The sequence below is a fragment of the Montipora capricornis genome, chromosome 3 (genome assembly GCF_036669925.1).
Source record: "Montipora capricornis isolate CH-2021 chromosome 3, ASM3666992v2, whole genome shotgun sequence".
NCBI lineage: Eukaryota > Metazoa > Cnidaria > Anthozoa > Scleractinia > Acroporidae > Montipora > Montipora capricornis.
The window spans coordinates 75407350-75422349 of NC_090885.1; the positions used below are offsets into that span (position 1 = coordinate 75407350).

Below are 15000 nucleotides of genomic sequence, written 5' to 3' on the forward strand. Positions count from 1 at the left end.
CTGAGTAAGTCACGACAAAGAGACAACAGACAGTTTCACCGTTTTTTGTGCATCTTCAACCCTGATGAAAAGATAGTACACCCCATTGATAATGTCACGCAAATGTTGTATTAATACTAGTCAAGAAAGCCGTTTCTTTTTGTCTCGCTACGGCGAGAAAAATCAAGGGTCTTCCTTTTCCAAAACGAGCTAGGCCAGAAGGTCCAGTTAACAAAAATACAAAAGGATAATGAATCGGCATTGTATACGGGTACAGTTGGTAAATAAATTAATGCATATGTACCACTGATGCCATAAAAGACTGGATTGAGCATTTATAGCTATTGTTTGAAAAAATAAGAAAACTAAATATTGCACAACAATCGGGATGGCCAACATGACACGAATATTGACGTTACTTACGCTCTCTCTTAGTTAATTCGCAACTTCCGTGCGGTGCTGAGCCTAACAGAAAAAAACACAAAGTGATTACTGAATTGATGTAATATTAACCCATGCCGTAAGATATTAATCAAATAATTCATCTTTGCGTCTTTACTCAACATTTGTTCTGGATTTTCATTTAAACGCAAAGGCGAAATCACTGACTTTTGATTTTTTGGAATACAAATTTGTTCACCTCGAAACGTATGACAGGCTCCCATGCAAATGCAAAGGGCCTGATAGCTCAAATTGTAGAATCTCACGTTCATGGGTTCGAATACCCTGAATTAAAAGCCTCGTATTTTTTGGGCTTCCTTTGCAACAAGCTCAACTCAGTTGCTTACCTCACTGCGATGATTATTTCAACTTTCATTTTAACTTATTTCTCTTTGTTCATGCCTTAATTAATTAATGGTTGTTGTAAAAGGTTTGAATCATCTCTAGTGAGACCTGTACATGACTGAGATATGGAAATATGTGCTTGCGTTATCAGCGACAATCTCTTTCAGCGGTTTCCATGAGAAGTGCAAAACGAGTGTAATAAGGCATTTCCGAGGTAATGTCTGCCCCCTCTTCAAAGCGAGTCTAAGTGCAAAGCTTTTCTTATAAAAGTAGTTTTCATTCATGAGTAAAATAATCACAGAAACGTCGCACTTAAACTCGCTTTGAAGAGGAGGCAAACATGCAAACATGAACTCGGAAAAGAGCTATTTTTGCGTGGTTGAGAAAATATCACTAACCAAAATGGGAATCGAGGTTCTTCGTTAGTCGCAGTATGCTAGGACTTGCCAAAATAAACCGATATGGCTTTTACCTTCTACAATACACTTCCAACGAGTATTGCTCTAACAGAAGTTGCCATTTTCCCTTTCCAGAAGGCCAAGATTAATTTCCATTGGTGGCAAGAACAACGACTGCGGTTAGCCCTGACCCAAAAAGATTTCCGCCTCTCGCAGCGGTCTCAGAAATTTGTAATAATAGTAACCGACAAATGTAGCAAAAAAGACTTTCATTACTTCACTTCGGAACTGACCATACGTTGTAATTCCTGTCGCTGACCGAAAGATTCACGGCCTCAGGGCGCGAATCGGAATGTTACAGAGAATGCTCATTGCGCGTGCTTACCCGTTCCGTTACCACAATAGCGTAGTTTATATGCCGGTGGTTTCTCAAGCTTGTAAACATAGTAACCTTTACAGTTTTTGACCTGAATTTTGTTTTTGAAGTAGCAGCAGTTATTCTCCCAGTGATAACACACAGTTCGGCTAACCACCCCCTCGTCCAGTCTTGGATGTTTTCCCTGTAACCAACCAGGGGCCTGGGCCCCACATCGCATTGTATCAACACATTTGGTTGACATGGCAACTCCTGCTGATCCATTGAATCTGTTCCATCGCTGGTAAATGGAATTCCGCTGTCCTCTGTCACATTTAATGTCCCTGTCTGTGATAAATTCTTCTGCTCGATCAGGACTGTCTAACACATTGGTAAAGCGCATGTCGCAAGGATCTGGTCCTAAAATAGTTTGAGAAATATTTAAGCTTCCAATGCTGATTCGCGGTAACACCTTTCTTTCAATTTCAGCAAAATATTACGGCCTTTCAGGCTATTACATCTAACACTGAACCAGGTATCTTTTTTGTAATGTTTATCCCTTATACACGACCCCACAAGCTGCATAGCTTAAATACTTATCGTGTTTAAATAAAGGTTTTACTTACTTACTTACTTCGACGTACAGTAGTTCCCAGGGCTTTTCTGGCTTTGGCGGAAAAAAGCCATGAGAACTAGGCTGGCATTTTCTAGGTCTCTGCGAATATTTATTTACAATATGGCATTTTACAGTTCTAGAGAGGGCTATCCACCCAATTATTCACTATCAGGTGGAAAAGCGCTGCCAAGGCCATTTGATTCATTCCCTGGATAGTTGCTTCGTGGCCAGGGGCACGTTTCTCAAAAGTCCCGAAACCTTTCGGGCCTGAAAAGCCATTTGTGAAACTGGCAACCACTTGTTTTGGAAAGCCGATCTTTTGAAATGTTTTCAAGGTATAAACAAAATGCAAAATGACAGTTAAGTTTGACGACTTAAATCCCTCCGTTCTCAGAGATACAGAAGGAATTGTGACACCCGAAAATGGCCCGTAAAGTTTTGGGACTTTCGAGAAACGGGCCCCAGGACTCTGAGTGGCACCGAGGCCGTGATGACGTGATTATGTGAGAGACAACATTGCTTTCCTTGCCGTAAATCATTTTGTTCTCATGTATTAGCAAGAGCCTCACTTCCATTCAAAAGCCAGGTTGCTTAGCATTCAACTGTCACACGTTTTCTTACCTTCTCCATTTCCGCAGTACCGATATTTCCTGTACACTCCACGTACGTCTCGTTTGAGGGAATACACGTAAAAACTGCCACAGTTCCGTACTTTGACAGTGGTTTTCCAAAGACAGCAGTCATCGCCATAGTGAAAGCAAACTGTGCGATTGACAATGCCTTCTTTGACATCAGGATGAGGACCATTCAACCAGCCACCTACTTCCGCGCCGCAGCGTTTCTCAGGAACACAACGCTTAGCCATTCGATCGCCTGCCTTGCCACTGAATCGATACCATGCTTCGGATTCTTCAAAATAATCTTTGTCACTGTGTGGTTGGTCGAAAGTTTCAAAAGCTGCCGTTCTGTCAGGTTCGGAGAGCAATCTGTGATTTTTGGCATTACAGGGGCCCTTCGCTGCAACGAACGAAAGTACAATTCAGTATTGAGGTTGCCACGCCTACTGAAGCAAATGGTTTTCTCCACAGTAGTCACGTTGAAATTAGGCCACTTTCTACTTTTCAGTGATCCTTCATGATCTCAGTAAGACCAAACAATTAGAGTGAGGGCGAAAGTAAAATTTTGCAATTTTCGTCTGGCAATATTTCGGTACACATTCTCGATTTTCTCTTGGCATTTTTGACAAGGGTCCAGGGGCCTGGCGATTTGGAAACAAATGTTGATGTTTGAGAAGAAAATAGTGCACAAGAAGCACGAAAATATCTCCTTAATGCCTTGAGTTGGTATACACGCTATTTGGGACAACACTCATTTACACTTAGCACTTGCCATTGTGTCAAGCCGATTTGTCCTCAAACTCCCACGGCCTTTTCCCGTCTGGCCTTAAGCTCAGTTGTAGCTCCTTCGCTAGAGCAATTGTGATCTCATCCGGAAGTCGTGAGTTCGATTCCCAACCAGGTCGGAGATTTTTCTCTTCCCTTGGATGATGCATAAGGAATTTCCTGATTCTGTAGATCAGCGAAGGTTTTTCATCCATCATATGCAGTCTATGCACAGGAGCGTTTAGAAGCCTTACTTGATTTCTGTCCTTTACATACATATGTACATGTATACACTCTACTTGGGACAACACTCATTTTCCCTTAGGTTCCCTTAACCCCCTGAGTACCAGCCCCGGAGAGCCCCAGCTACTCGGGGGTGGGGGGGGGGGGGTACTTTGGTCAATTTTTGCTGGGTATGTGCCGCGAGCCTCTCCGAACCCCTACCCCATTATAGTCTATTCTGTGGCCAATCATAGACCCCATCGATCTTAGTCACTTTTGAGCAAATGTCATTTTCGCTATCCCAATTTAGTCACTTTATGATTATGCCTGACTACCTTATAAAGCCTTTTAAGTAGGTCATCCTTAAATGAATTGACAAGTTTGTTAAATTGAATGTAATTTTCACCTACAGTACAAAAATTCTGGTACATTTGCTAGCCGTAAACAGCACCAACCATTTTTTGACCGCGGATCTTCCTATTTTTAAATCCCTGCTTACCAGAATTTTCTTATCCCAGAAATCCCGAAAATTGTGTGACCCCATTCTAGTAACTCTACTAAAAATGTAACCCCATTATAGTCAATCCAGTCGTGAAAATGCAAGGATTAATGATCGAAACGGTTTTAAACTCCGTAGAAAACTTAGAAGTAGCAAAATCTTGATCGACCGGGGGGGTCCGTCACGTAGTTCTGTTGAGCGAGTGCCCTTGAACTCATTCGACCACAGAACATGATACGTGTACTCAATGCGGAAATTTCGCAAGAAGTAACGTCGTCCGTCTCGCACTCTGAGCAAAAATCATTTCAGATAATAGAGAGATTTAGCACTACTCTTACACGAAACCGCAATCGACAAAGGAAGACTGCTATTTGTGATAAAACCATGAAAATTCCCTTGTTCTGAGTTTTCTCTCTCTTTTGAGAAGTTGTTGGATATCTGAAGATAACAGACAAAAAATCAAACAAGTCTCTTGGATCTTTGTCAAAACGCAAATTTGTGCATTGCGTTTGCCGTTTGCTCAAAACGTGATGTTATAGATCTCTCGATTTTTCTGATTGAAAATCTGGGCTGCAAAAGGGAGTCAAAATGTTTCTAAGCTAAGTGTAAAATTAAGGTAGTATACACGAAAGTAGATAGAGACATACGTGCAGTGGATTTAATTTTAATTGTTCAGGAACAACAATGAGCTGGGAAAACGACATAAAACCACACATTGTCATGTAAAATACCAACTAGATACTAGTGACGTACAACTGGAAATCGGCTCAAAATCAATCACTCGCAAACGGCCTTTAATTATTCTAATTATGCTCGTACCTTGCAGGTTGGATTTTAAGAGCGACGCACGTATGATCACATGCAATGTACTTAGATGATTTAGCCTGTTGATAATGTAGAACATTTTGTTCTTACAAAAGGCACTAAGGTTTCAGTGTTGCTCGCAATCATGCCATGCATCAGAGAAAATTTCCCTGAAGGGGCCGTGTGACGAAGCCAAATTAAGCTAATTCGAACTGAACTGACAGCCAAATCAAGCGAAATGTAAATATAACTATTTAAAACATTAAAGGAGGGTTTGAATAAAACAGCAAATATTATACAAAAGGAGGCAGAGATGGTTCGAAGAAGATTAAAATGTGTTGAAAATAAGGGTATTGAACCGAAACTGTTCAGCCCAACGATTTTTTTAAAAGAGTTGATCTGCATCATTGGTAAGTTTTGGGTCACTTCGATTCACCCTATTCCGGAATAAGAATACGTGACTTAAAACGGCATTTCTGACGTTTTGAAGCAGCAAGAATAATAAAGATATGTTTAAAATAGCATTTTAGCAGGTGTTTGACAATTTTAATGTGAATGCAGGTAAAAGCGAAGGATTTCTAACTTCTATTCTATGTATTCCTATTCCGGAATACGGTCGGTCAATCGAACGCACTCTTAAATAATGTGAACTCGACAGACTATTTAGGGCACGCCTTGAGCTGCGTTCTGGGTTAACGTTGAGTTGCATAGCGATTAGGGGCGAATAATTGGGAAACGTATTCTACACAAATATTAATCAACTGCGCTGGGGCTGAACCAATCTGAAAGTTTTGCAAGTTTGCAATGATTTCCAAGCGTAAAAATTGAAAAAGAAAACAAATTGAGTGGAAGTTCTAGTGTATTTTCAAGAAGGCTAGCAACTACTAAGGATTGAACAGCAAATGAGTGGCAAAACGTGCGATTTGTTGAGAAGAGACTGCTTTTTAATTGCTTTTTCTATGCATATTTTTCCTTACTTCGTAATTTCCTTTTTGCACTTTCCGGTTCATTACAGTTCACAAGTTGGAAGCGAGAGTGGTTTTGAGAACTGAGATAGTGACAGATTCATCAGATCATTCCGAAAATTATACCAAGTAATATTCAAGCCTCACTTTAACATTGGTTGCTTTCAATATGTGCAACACACGTGACGCTTGAACTTAAGAATTTCAAAGTTGCAAATGGTACCCTATTTTGAAGTGTTCAAAAGGACAATATCAAAACGTATACTACACTGTAACTACTTGTAGCACTTGATCAACGGCGATTGTTATGGGCATCAAACGCCTTATATGTCGAGTACCAAATAAAGCAGTTTGAAAGATTCAATCGTGGATTTTACGTAAGGTTTGGGTGTATAAAAGAATAGTATTTGTCCAGATATGAATTAGTAAGTGTTAGAGAACTTTAAGGACCAGCAACTAATGATCGGCAATCGATTATGCTTCTCCGATTGACACGAACTAATTTTGCAGCCAAAATATGAACGCATTCAGTTTCCTTGAAAACAAGGTGATTTAATATTTATTTACTTTTTATTTTACTCAAGAAAATTTCAGCCTTTTAAGGCCTTCCCAAACTGACCACTTAGGAGTCTAGTCCACTTGAAAAATTTTGGTGTAGGTTTAAAAAAAATCACTACAAAACCGTGCGGACCCTAGTTTTAGAATTCTTTAAACTGTTTGGGTCCTGGCAAAAGGAGAACATGTGATTGATCGACATCTCGATCAGTACATGCAAGGGTTCAAGTGAGTTGCACATTCCCCTTGTTTCAATGACTGGCTCTCCTTTGTTATTTTGAAAGCGGAAAAAAGTTTCACGTAGACTGATTTCTTCATGCATATACAACATTAAGTTTAGGGTGCAGTCTTCATTTAAGTGTTTGGACAAACTTGTTAATTTTGTCAATCCTATCGCTAGTGATAAATGTTTCCATGTCTCCAGCTCTTATGAAGCCGGGTAAAAATCATTTCAGAGTATCCGTGGACAGTTTTCAGAGTTTTCTTTTCATCCCGATGTCGTTTCGCCTTGCAAACATATATCAAACAAGTTTGCTGAAAAACACTCCACAAAACTGAAGAGTGCAAACACTAGTTTAATCGCAGGTTTCATCATGATCTTCACAATACCAAGAGATAAAAAATTTTGCAACTGATGCAGGTGTAATTGATTCTTTTCTCATCTTTGAGCTTAAACTATTAACGAAGTCGAATATTATCTTCGAAATATACAAACCTGCATTAAGGAGAATATGTGCCATTAATTAAAACACTCACCTAAATCTTGACTTCTTGAAGCCGATTCACCAGTCCTGCTTAGAACAGCCAACACAGAAAAGAAACAAGCTATCACAAGAAACGACTTCATCGTTTCACCTTATTCCTTTTCTCTTCTAAATAAAATTATAATTAAGACCGTAATTTGCTTTTAAACAACACAATCCAATTTGCACTTTAATGAAGCTATGCGGAAAAAGTAAATCTTTTGTCTTTTATTTTCCGCTTTGTTTTTGTTTTTTTTTTTTCGTTGTTCAAAAATCGGACAGGAGCTTTAATTTGTTTTGAGTTATCTCGCTCGTTTAAGCCAGATTTAATCGTTGTTTGTTGAAATGATGGTATCGTCGCTTCCGTATGTAGTAAGATCAATGAGCATCTGTAACTGGTTCGTGAACATTTAATTTCGACTGCGTATTTAATCGCTATTCAAAAAGATCGCGGAAACCACTGAACCTCATCAGAACGTCAAGGCGACATACCGAAAGCCGCCTGAGAGCGGGGTATAAAGTGCGTCACTAAACAGATGTACAAATGATTCAAAGGCAAAATAATAAGCACAAACAATCACTTTACACTCATTCTCAATGACGATTGCAAGTGTATTGTACCGCGTTTTTAAGCCTCTTCTTTGGGATATTTTCAAATGAGCTTTAACTGTGCCGGCTGGGAAGGAGTTGGAAAATCATGCAACAGTCCAGACTGGAAACCACTATCCCCTGTCATACGCGAACAGTGCGCGAGCTCTCTCAAAAAATACCTATAGGATTCGACGGTCAACCCTTACATGTATTTAGTGTTGCAAAGCCCAACCGCTAGCACTTTCTTTCAGTCATTTCACTACCCTAGTGTGTTCTATTTGGTCTGGACGAAGTTGAACGAAGTTGCTAACAATAAAAATCAGTTATTATCCATCTGTATTACGGTTATTGTACAGAAAACGCACGAAACGAGTACAAATACAGTCTGTATACCACGATGTTTGTACAGTTAGTTACTTGTATAGCAGAGAACCGGTCAAGACTAGTCACGAGGTACCGACGTTTGCACCGCGCTTGTTACGACTGATGACTTCATTGTGCGCAATATTTTTGGGTTCTTAGGAGTGGCCGATATCTATCGGTAGACAATGTGAATATTTAATGAAAAAAATACAAATAGTTGCATTATTTTGCAATATCGCGACTGTTTTACTTTTTGTGCTTTCTATATTGACCAACGAACCTATTTTTAATGTTTTTTAAAAATGACAAGTTTGATGCCTTGTATCCCGGAATCTCTTCTTGGCTGCATCCGATTAATCGCCGTATCCCTATAAGCACTAACAGGGCCTCTAAGTTGTTACATCAGTCCATGAGCTCATCAATAAGCTCTCTACTGAATTACCTTGTAAAAAATATTAAAATCTCTCCAAGAAATTTGCTTATGCTAATCGAGCAAAACAAAAATGTAATAAAAAGATTCCATTTGATATTTATTTGGACAATTTACTACGTATACAAGTTAACTATTTATTTTGCTCGAATTTGAGCAAATACGAACTCCAATAGGAAGAAGAGATGAAGGAAATACTCTGAATTCACTTTTTTAAAGTGTTAAGTTGTTTAGTTTTGCCATTGATTTACGCTGGGTTTGCAGCTGCACTTTACATGACAAAGATGCGTAAATCGCATGTGATTGCGCAATTTTTTCGTTACTTTCTTTTCTTAGTCCATACAATCATGATTCAAAAAGGTATCTTCTTGAATCTCCAAACTGAACTTCCCTCTTGCCCAAAGTAAACGCGCCTTGGGAATATGACGTACTCCCAGTTTCCCGCAAGGGGAGGTTAGAGTTTTGAACTAACGTCAAGTCCTGCGCCATTGTCAGATCATTAATTTTTTTTTTTGCTTCTTACCACTTTAAGTTGACAATCGGAAGAAAAGGCTTTGTTAGAGTTTCCGCGTATTAAATCGTTTTCTTTGCTTTAATTTTAAAATTACAGTCGAATCTCTTTTAAGGGAACAACGTAATTAACGCCATTCACCATTTTCACAAATCCCATAACAGTTCATTTTGAGGGGTTATTTGCATTAAAACAAAGAAATCCAGTTCACTAGGGCTAGCATGATACAGTGCCAAGAGTAAATAGTTTGTATTGTTCCCCCAGCAAAAAAAAGGTATTGCATTATGGGATGGAGGAATAGCGAAATAAAAACATTAACAAAAAAGTACCTCATAGTGAATACCTTTGTTTAGGCTATTTGCTGAGAGCGTCGAAAACAATGACCTTAGACGTAGACCTCGAAAAACTTAAGTCCTCGAAAGCCCACCTTTTTTTTCGGAGTTGCTAAGGAGCGGAGAAAAGAAAAGGAAAGCTCTTTCCTTAACATTATTGTTTCTCGCTAGTGATACAAAAAAAAAAAAAGCAATCAAATCGTGTTCTACAATAAACGAAATGAAATTCATTGAATATTCTATATTACGGACATGCTACTTTCGTCCCGTGGAAAATCAAACTGTTTAAAACTGCGTTTACAACTGTTTCCAATCTGGCCAAACTATCGAACAAAGTTGGATCTCATATGCAGCATTGTTTGATGTAAATGTTGAGACCAACATTGCTTGACGAATTCAAGTTCAAGTAGGCGCTAAATTTGAAAATATGGTGCTAACATTGAAACGAAAACAGCTCGTAGCGTTTATGCTACTGGAGCTGTTTGAGGAAGGAAACTGATTCAAAGGAGGAAAAAATCAAGATTACTGCAAGATACATCCGCGTTTAGGAGATGATAAGAATGAGCTCGAATCAATTTGCAGAAATTTTTAACGCTATTGAACCAGTCGTCTCCAAGCAGAGCGATGATGATTAAGAGAACTAAAAGTGCCCCACAGGATATGGCCTTGTTCCCTACTCGCTGAGCAAGGTTTCTGGCTGTTCATTAACAACCACGACGTCCCCTGGGCTTAAAAATAAGATAGCGATTCGTGATTAGCTAGGAGGGCGAACGTGACTCGATTCAGAACTTAACTTTGTTGGAAGAGCCGACAAAACACCGCAACATTGTTGCGTCGAGCTGAATTATTGGTCGCAATGTTTGATCAATAGCAAACTCCATCCAACACTCGATCGAACAAAAAATGTTGGACGAACATTTTCCACCAAGGGTGACCAAACGGTCGAACGTGACAATGTTGGATCGAGCAAAGTTGGAGCGTTGAATACAACGTTGTTCGATAGCTATAGTTTGGCCAGTGCTTTACTGAAGTGAAATTTGCTCTTTGATACGATAAACAAATTTTCCTTTTGAATTTTCCTTTGTGTCATGATAAATTTCGAGATGCTTCGGCAGTAGGCTAATTTAAACACTTTTTTTTTTCTTTTCTTTTTGCTCCATTTTTTTTTTTTGGAAGTCCAGTATTTTTATGCGTCTTAGTTAAAAGTGGAACTGAGGGATACCCTAACTGGAGTTTTCATCAAACTAAATTTATGGAAAACCGAATAAATACCACGTAGATCACTTGAGAGCGTGAAAAACAGTTATTTGCATTCTCCCATTCTCTCTGTGCATGCCTGCCTTTCAATCACACAGCCTATGCACAGCCTGTGGAACCGCTGTTTCAAAATAATGTTCTTTTCCGCGTGATTTTCGTCCTTTTTCGAGTCGCTATACTACGCTTAATTCGAAGTCGATTATGCCGAATTCCCCGCTTATTCAAACTAATTTTTTGTTTCCACCCTTTCGTCTCGAAGTTTAATTGAAAAGGTGTTCAGTTGACAAACTTCACACGCTGTCAGCACACCGTCAATTGTCTCTGTCTTTTGCGCACATTTCGAATAGCACATGTCAATCTGCCAATCTCATAAAAAGCACAATTGTAAATCGTTCTCAAACATAGATATCTGTAGATATAGAATTCCTCTCTAATCTTTTATATTTGCCGATAAAGTTATCTTCTTTGTTCTAACTGAAGTCATGAAAATATTGTAAAATATTTAGGTAATACGTAAAAGGCCTATACCAGCATGGACATCATCATGACATTATTAAATGCTGAACCGGTCATTTCGAAAGACAGCTAATCTTTTTATTGCGTATTCGAATTAACGGGTTCGCCGACGCCGACTGTATTATCAACTCGATCTCCTGTATTGTCTTTCGATCAGCTACACGAACTGAGTTGGTTTCCTTGCTGCGGACGTTGATTGCGCAGTTCGGAAGATATTTGGTATCTTTTGTTTCTGAAAAAGTTATATTTCGAAGTTCATGATCACAAAGAGACGTGATTCGGTATTCTAAATACTTTCTCTTACGAGTAATGGTGCCGCCACTCCAAGGTTAACTCACATCGGGTAAGCTCGCATGACGCAACTAAAGAAACACAATTTTATCATTTTAAATTAATTTAATTTTATATTGCGATATTTGAAAATGTGATGGTTTCTTTCATCGGCTCGTGTAAGAAATAACAAGTTTCAGCATGGATGAGATTAAATTCTCCCTGAGAACTACGAACAAAGCTTAAAATTAGGTTTTCTGTTGCGTTAAGCTTGTCCACTGAAGAGGACCATTTTTGTATCGGTAATTACGTATTCATTCAGAATTCTACGGCGTTAAAGTCCGTTAAAAATCAGTGTTATTTCCTGCAAATTGTAAGCCTTAGGAGTTCATCTCCTTCGTCTTCTTCCTCTTAAAAGATAATGCTTCGACATGTTCTCAGTTTAGTTGTAATAGGGCAAACCAAACTGAGCAACGTCAAGGATTCATATCGGTCTTTCGTGCAGGCCCTTGGATTTTCGACACGGTTTTTTGGAAAGTTAATGGCTGTTTTATACCGACTGCCAAAAAATTGTTCAGATCAAAATAATTTTCAGATCACTACCTACAATAATATGTCACCGCAGTTACTTTTTCTCTTTTTTTTGCCACAAAACTGAATTGTCTGTTGAAAAAATAAGGCTGTTTCAGTTCAAATATGATCAGCTTAGTCACAGCCATCTCATGGCATTTTTGAAACATAAGGAATATTATTTTACCATAGTTAGAATTTTACCATAGAACTACAAATTTTCTGAGATAAAACTATATTTACTTATACAAGGTTGGCATTTGTCAGATCATTAATTATTTTTTTTGCTTTTTACCACTTTAAGTTGACAATCGGAAAGAAAGGCTTTGTAAGAGTTTCCGCGGATTAAATCGTTTTCTTTGCTTCAATTTTAAAATTATAGTCGAATCTCTATTAAGCGAACAACTAATTAACACCATTCGCCATTTTCGCAAACACAGATCATTTTGAGGGGTTATTTGCATTAAACCAAAGGATATCCAGTTTACTGAAGCTTGCATGATACAGTGCCAAGAGTAAATAGTTTGTATTGTCCCCCCATCAAGAAACATATTGCAATATGGGATGGGGAAATAGCGAATTAGAAACATTAACAAAATAAAATTTGTTCAGTATCTCATAGCAAACACCTTTGTTCTGGCTACTTGATCGAAAACAATGACCTCTGACGTAAAGACCTCGAAAAACTTAAGCTCTCAAAAGCCCCCTTTTTTTTCGGAGTTGCTAAGAGCGGAGGAAAGAAAGCAAAAGCTCTTTCCTTAACATCGTTGTTTCTCGCTAGTGTTACAAAAAAATCCAATCAAATTGTTTTCTACAATAAACGAAACGAAATTCATTGAATATTCTATATCACGGACATGCTACTTTGGTCTCGTGGAAAATCAAGGAAAATCAAAGTGTTTAAAACAAAACTGTGTTAACACCTGTATCCGATCTGTGAAAGATGCGATCATAGTTAATCTGGAGGGGACTGGTTTGGAAGCTAGGGAAACATCAAAGGAGCAAATAAAGATTCCAAGATTTAGGTTGGAAAGTCCACGACCGTGCACAATCTGTTGTTTTGCGCTCATACACTATGCATGAATTACGTAACCAACACGTTTCTATTGGTTAGTTCCTCAGTACGGAGTAAACAACTATTGTGTTTTGTGTACGGTCGATGTCACGGCCAAAAAAGAGAACAAAAATCTACAACACAAAAATTTTTCGGGTTCCATAACCATTCCCCTCGATTAACTATGATGGGATCTGCGATTTCAGGTTCAGGGAAATACTGGAGGGGACGCAATTCTGTTACCAGCCAACGACTTTGCCAGCGAAACAAACGGTCGCTTTTTAAACAAATTAGAGTACAAAAAGAAAGTGTTTGCGTTTTGAGATGATCTTCTCTAAATGGCTTTTCCGCGGCGGGTAATTTCCCGGATTATTTTGCAGATGTTCAGTTCTATAAAAGACAAGTACTATTCAGTTGGCTAAGTTGCTCAAAGATAATAAGACTTGCTCAATAAAAATGAAATCTAATTTTGCGGGAAGATGGTTTGCGATTAACATTGCCGGTGAATGTTACTTTTCATCAACCGATGCACCCAAAGCAGGATCTGACTCAAAAGCTATTGTCGTTAGCTTCCTTCAAGTAACTTTAATTACAATCCGATAATCTCCGAGATAAGCTTCAAGAAATACGTATTAGCGAACCATCGGTTACTTTATCTTAAGATAAAACTAAAGAAAGGGCAATTAATTATTTAAAATGGAATGCGATGCAATTATCACGGACAACGCAGCCATTTGCGAAGTATTTTTCGTCAGTGTGTTAGGGTTTCACTCCTTTGTTTGATGCTCTCACTGTACTTAAACATAATTGGTCAGCGTAGAATCGAGGGATTTGAAAACGGGGAGTTGATAATAACGATAGAAACTGCCTCTTTTACTTTTTAATTAAAACGGACAAATAGTTCAGTGCTTGACCGCAACGGCAGAACCAGACTCGTTTTTTCATGAAAAGGGACCTCATTCTTGATGCAGGTGTGGACAACACTCCCGGCTTCACTCTCAGTTTGATTGAGTAAGACTTCATTGCAGGTTTGCTTTTAATTCCGCCAACGTTAGCAAAATTAACATTACTTGCAAAAGTTATTCTTTATTTATACAAGAAACCTTAAAGTCCGCTCAAACGGAGGTAAAACTAGTTTGACCAGTTCAACCAATCCGTCTTAAACCCGGCCAAAACAATTTTTATGTGTCTCAGGGTGTGTAAGAAAAGAATAAATGCAGTAACCTGAAGTTCTGTCTATTTATTAATAGTTCACGAGACTCTCAATGGGATCAATTTATAAAACTAGTATTAGATCTTCGATTCTGTGTATCTTTTAGGCCCTTAAAGTGACATAATGTATAAAACTGTATTGCCCCAGTGAGGATATGAATTAAAATCTACTCTTTATTTTCAACTGACTAACGCAACCCGCTTAAATTGTTATTTTCACGGTAGAATGTTTAAGGCAGGCTAGAATGACAGCTTGTTCACTTTTTTCCGACAAATATTAGAAGGATGTCCAATACTTTTTGCTAAACTCCTTTACCAAACAAACAGAAGATCTCAACACGTTGTTGCTTTGACTTTAGGATACTCAATGGTAAAAATTTTATCGTACAGTTTTGTGCAATCGATCCACGGGGACGATAGACGGGGAGGCTTTAAAAAGTATTTTGTCTGACGTCAACAACACAACTATAGGCTCAGATGTTTATATCACATTGATAACTCCAATTACTGTTGTTCCAAAGAAAATCATTACTTTTGAACGATTCTTTTGATAAATACTGACTTGGAAGAATAAAAATAATAACATCCCT

At 38.4% G+C, this 15000-nt stretch overlaps 2 protein-coding genes across 4 annotated transcripts in view; one reads left to right on the plus strand and one right to left on the minus strand.

Moving 5' to 3' along the window:
- The window catches only part of LOC138044147 (oncoprotein-induced transcript 3 protein-like), a 20058-nt gene extending 12604 nt beyond the window's left edge, over window positions 1–7454 (minus strand). For all 3 annotated transcript variants that reach the window (XM_068890819.1, XM_068890818.1, XM_068890817.1), the window contains exons 1-4: window positions 7318–7454; window positions 2756–3151; window positions 1549–1938; window positions 403–444 (exon numbers count right to left, since the gene is read on the minus strand). In XM_068890819.1, the coding sequence (XP_068746920.1) occupies window positions 403–444; window positions 1549–1938; window positions 2756–3151; window positions 7318–7408 (919 nt within the window). In that variant the 5' untranslated portion in view covers window positions 7409–7454. The remainder of the gene's footprint in view (window positions 1–402; window positions 445–1548; window positions 1939–2755; window positions 3152–7317) is intronic.
- Window positions 7455–11391: 3937 nt separating this feature from the next.
- Window positions 11392–15000, plus strand: part of LOC138044149 (gamma-aminobutyric acid type B receptor subunit 2-like) — a 33320-nt gene continuing 29711 nt past the window's right edge. The window contains exon 1 of the mRNA XM_068890822.1: window positions 11392–11647. The gene's annotated coding sequence lies outside the window, so the exon portion shown is untranslated. The remainder of the gene's footprint in view (window positions 11648–15000) is intronic.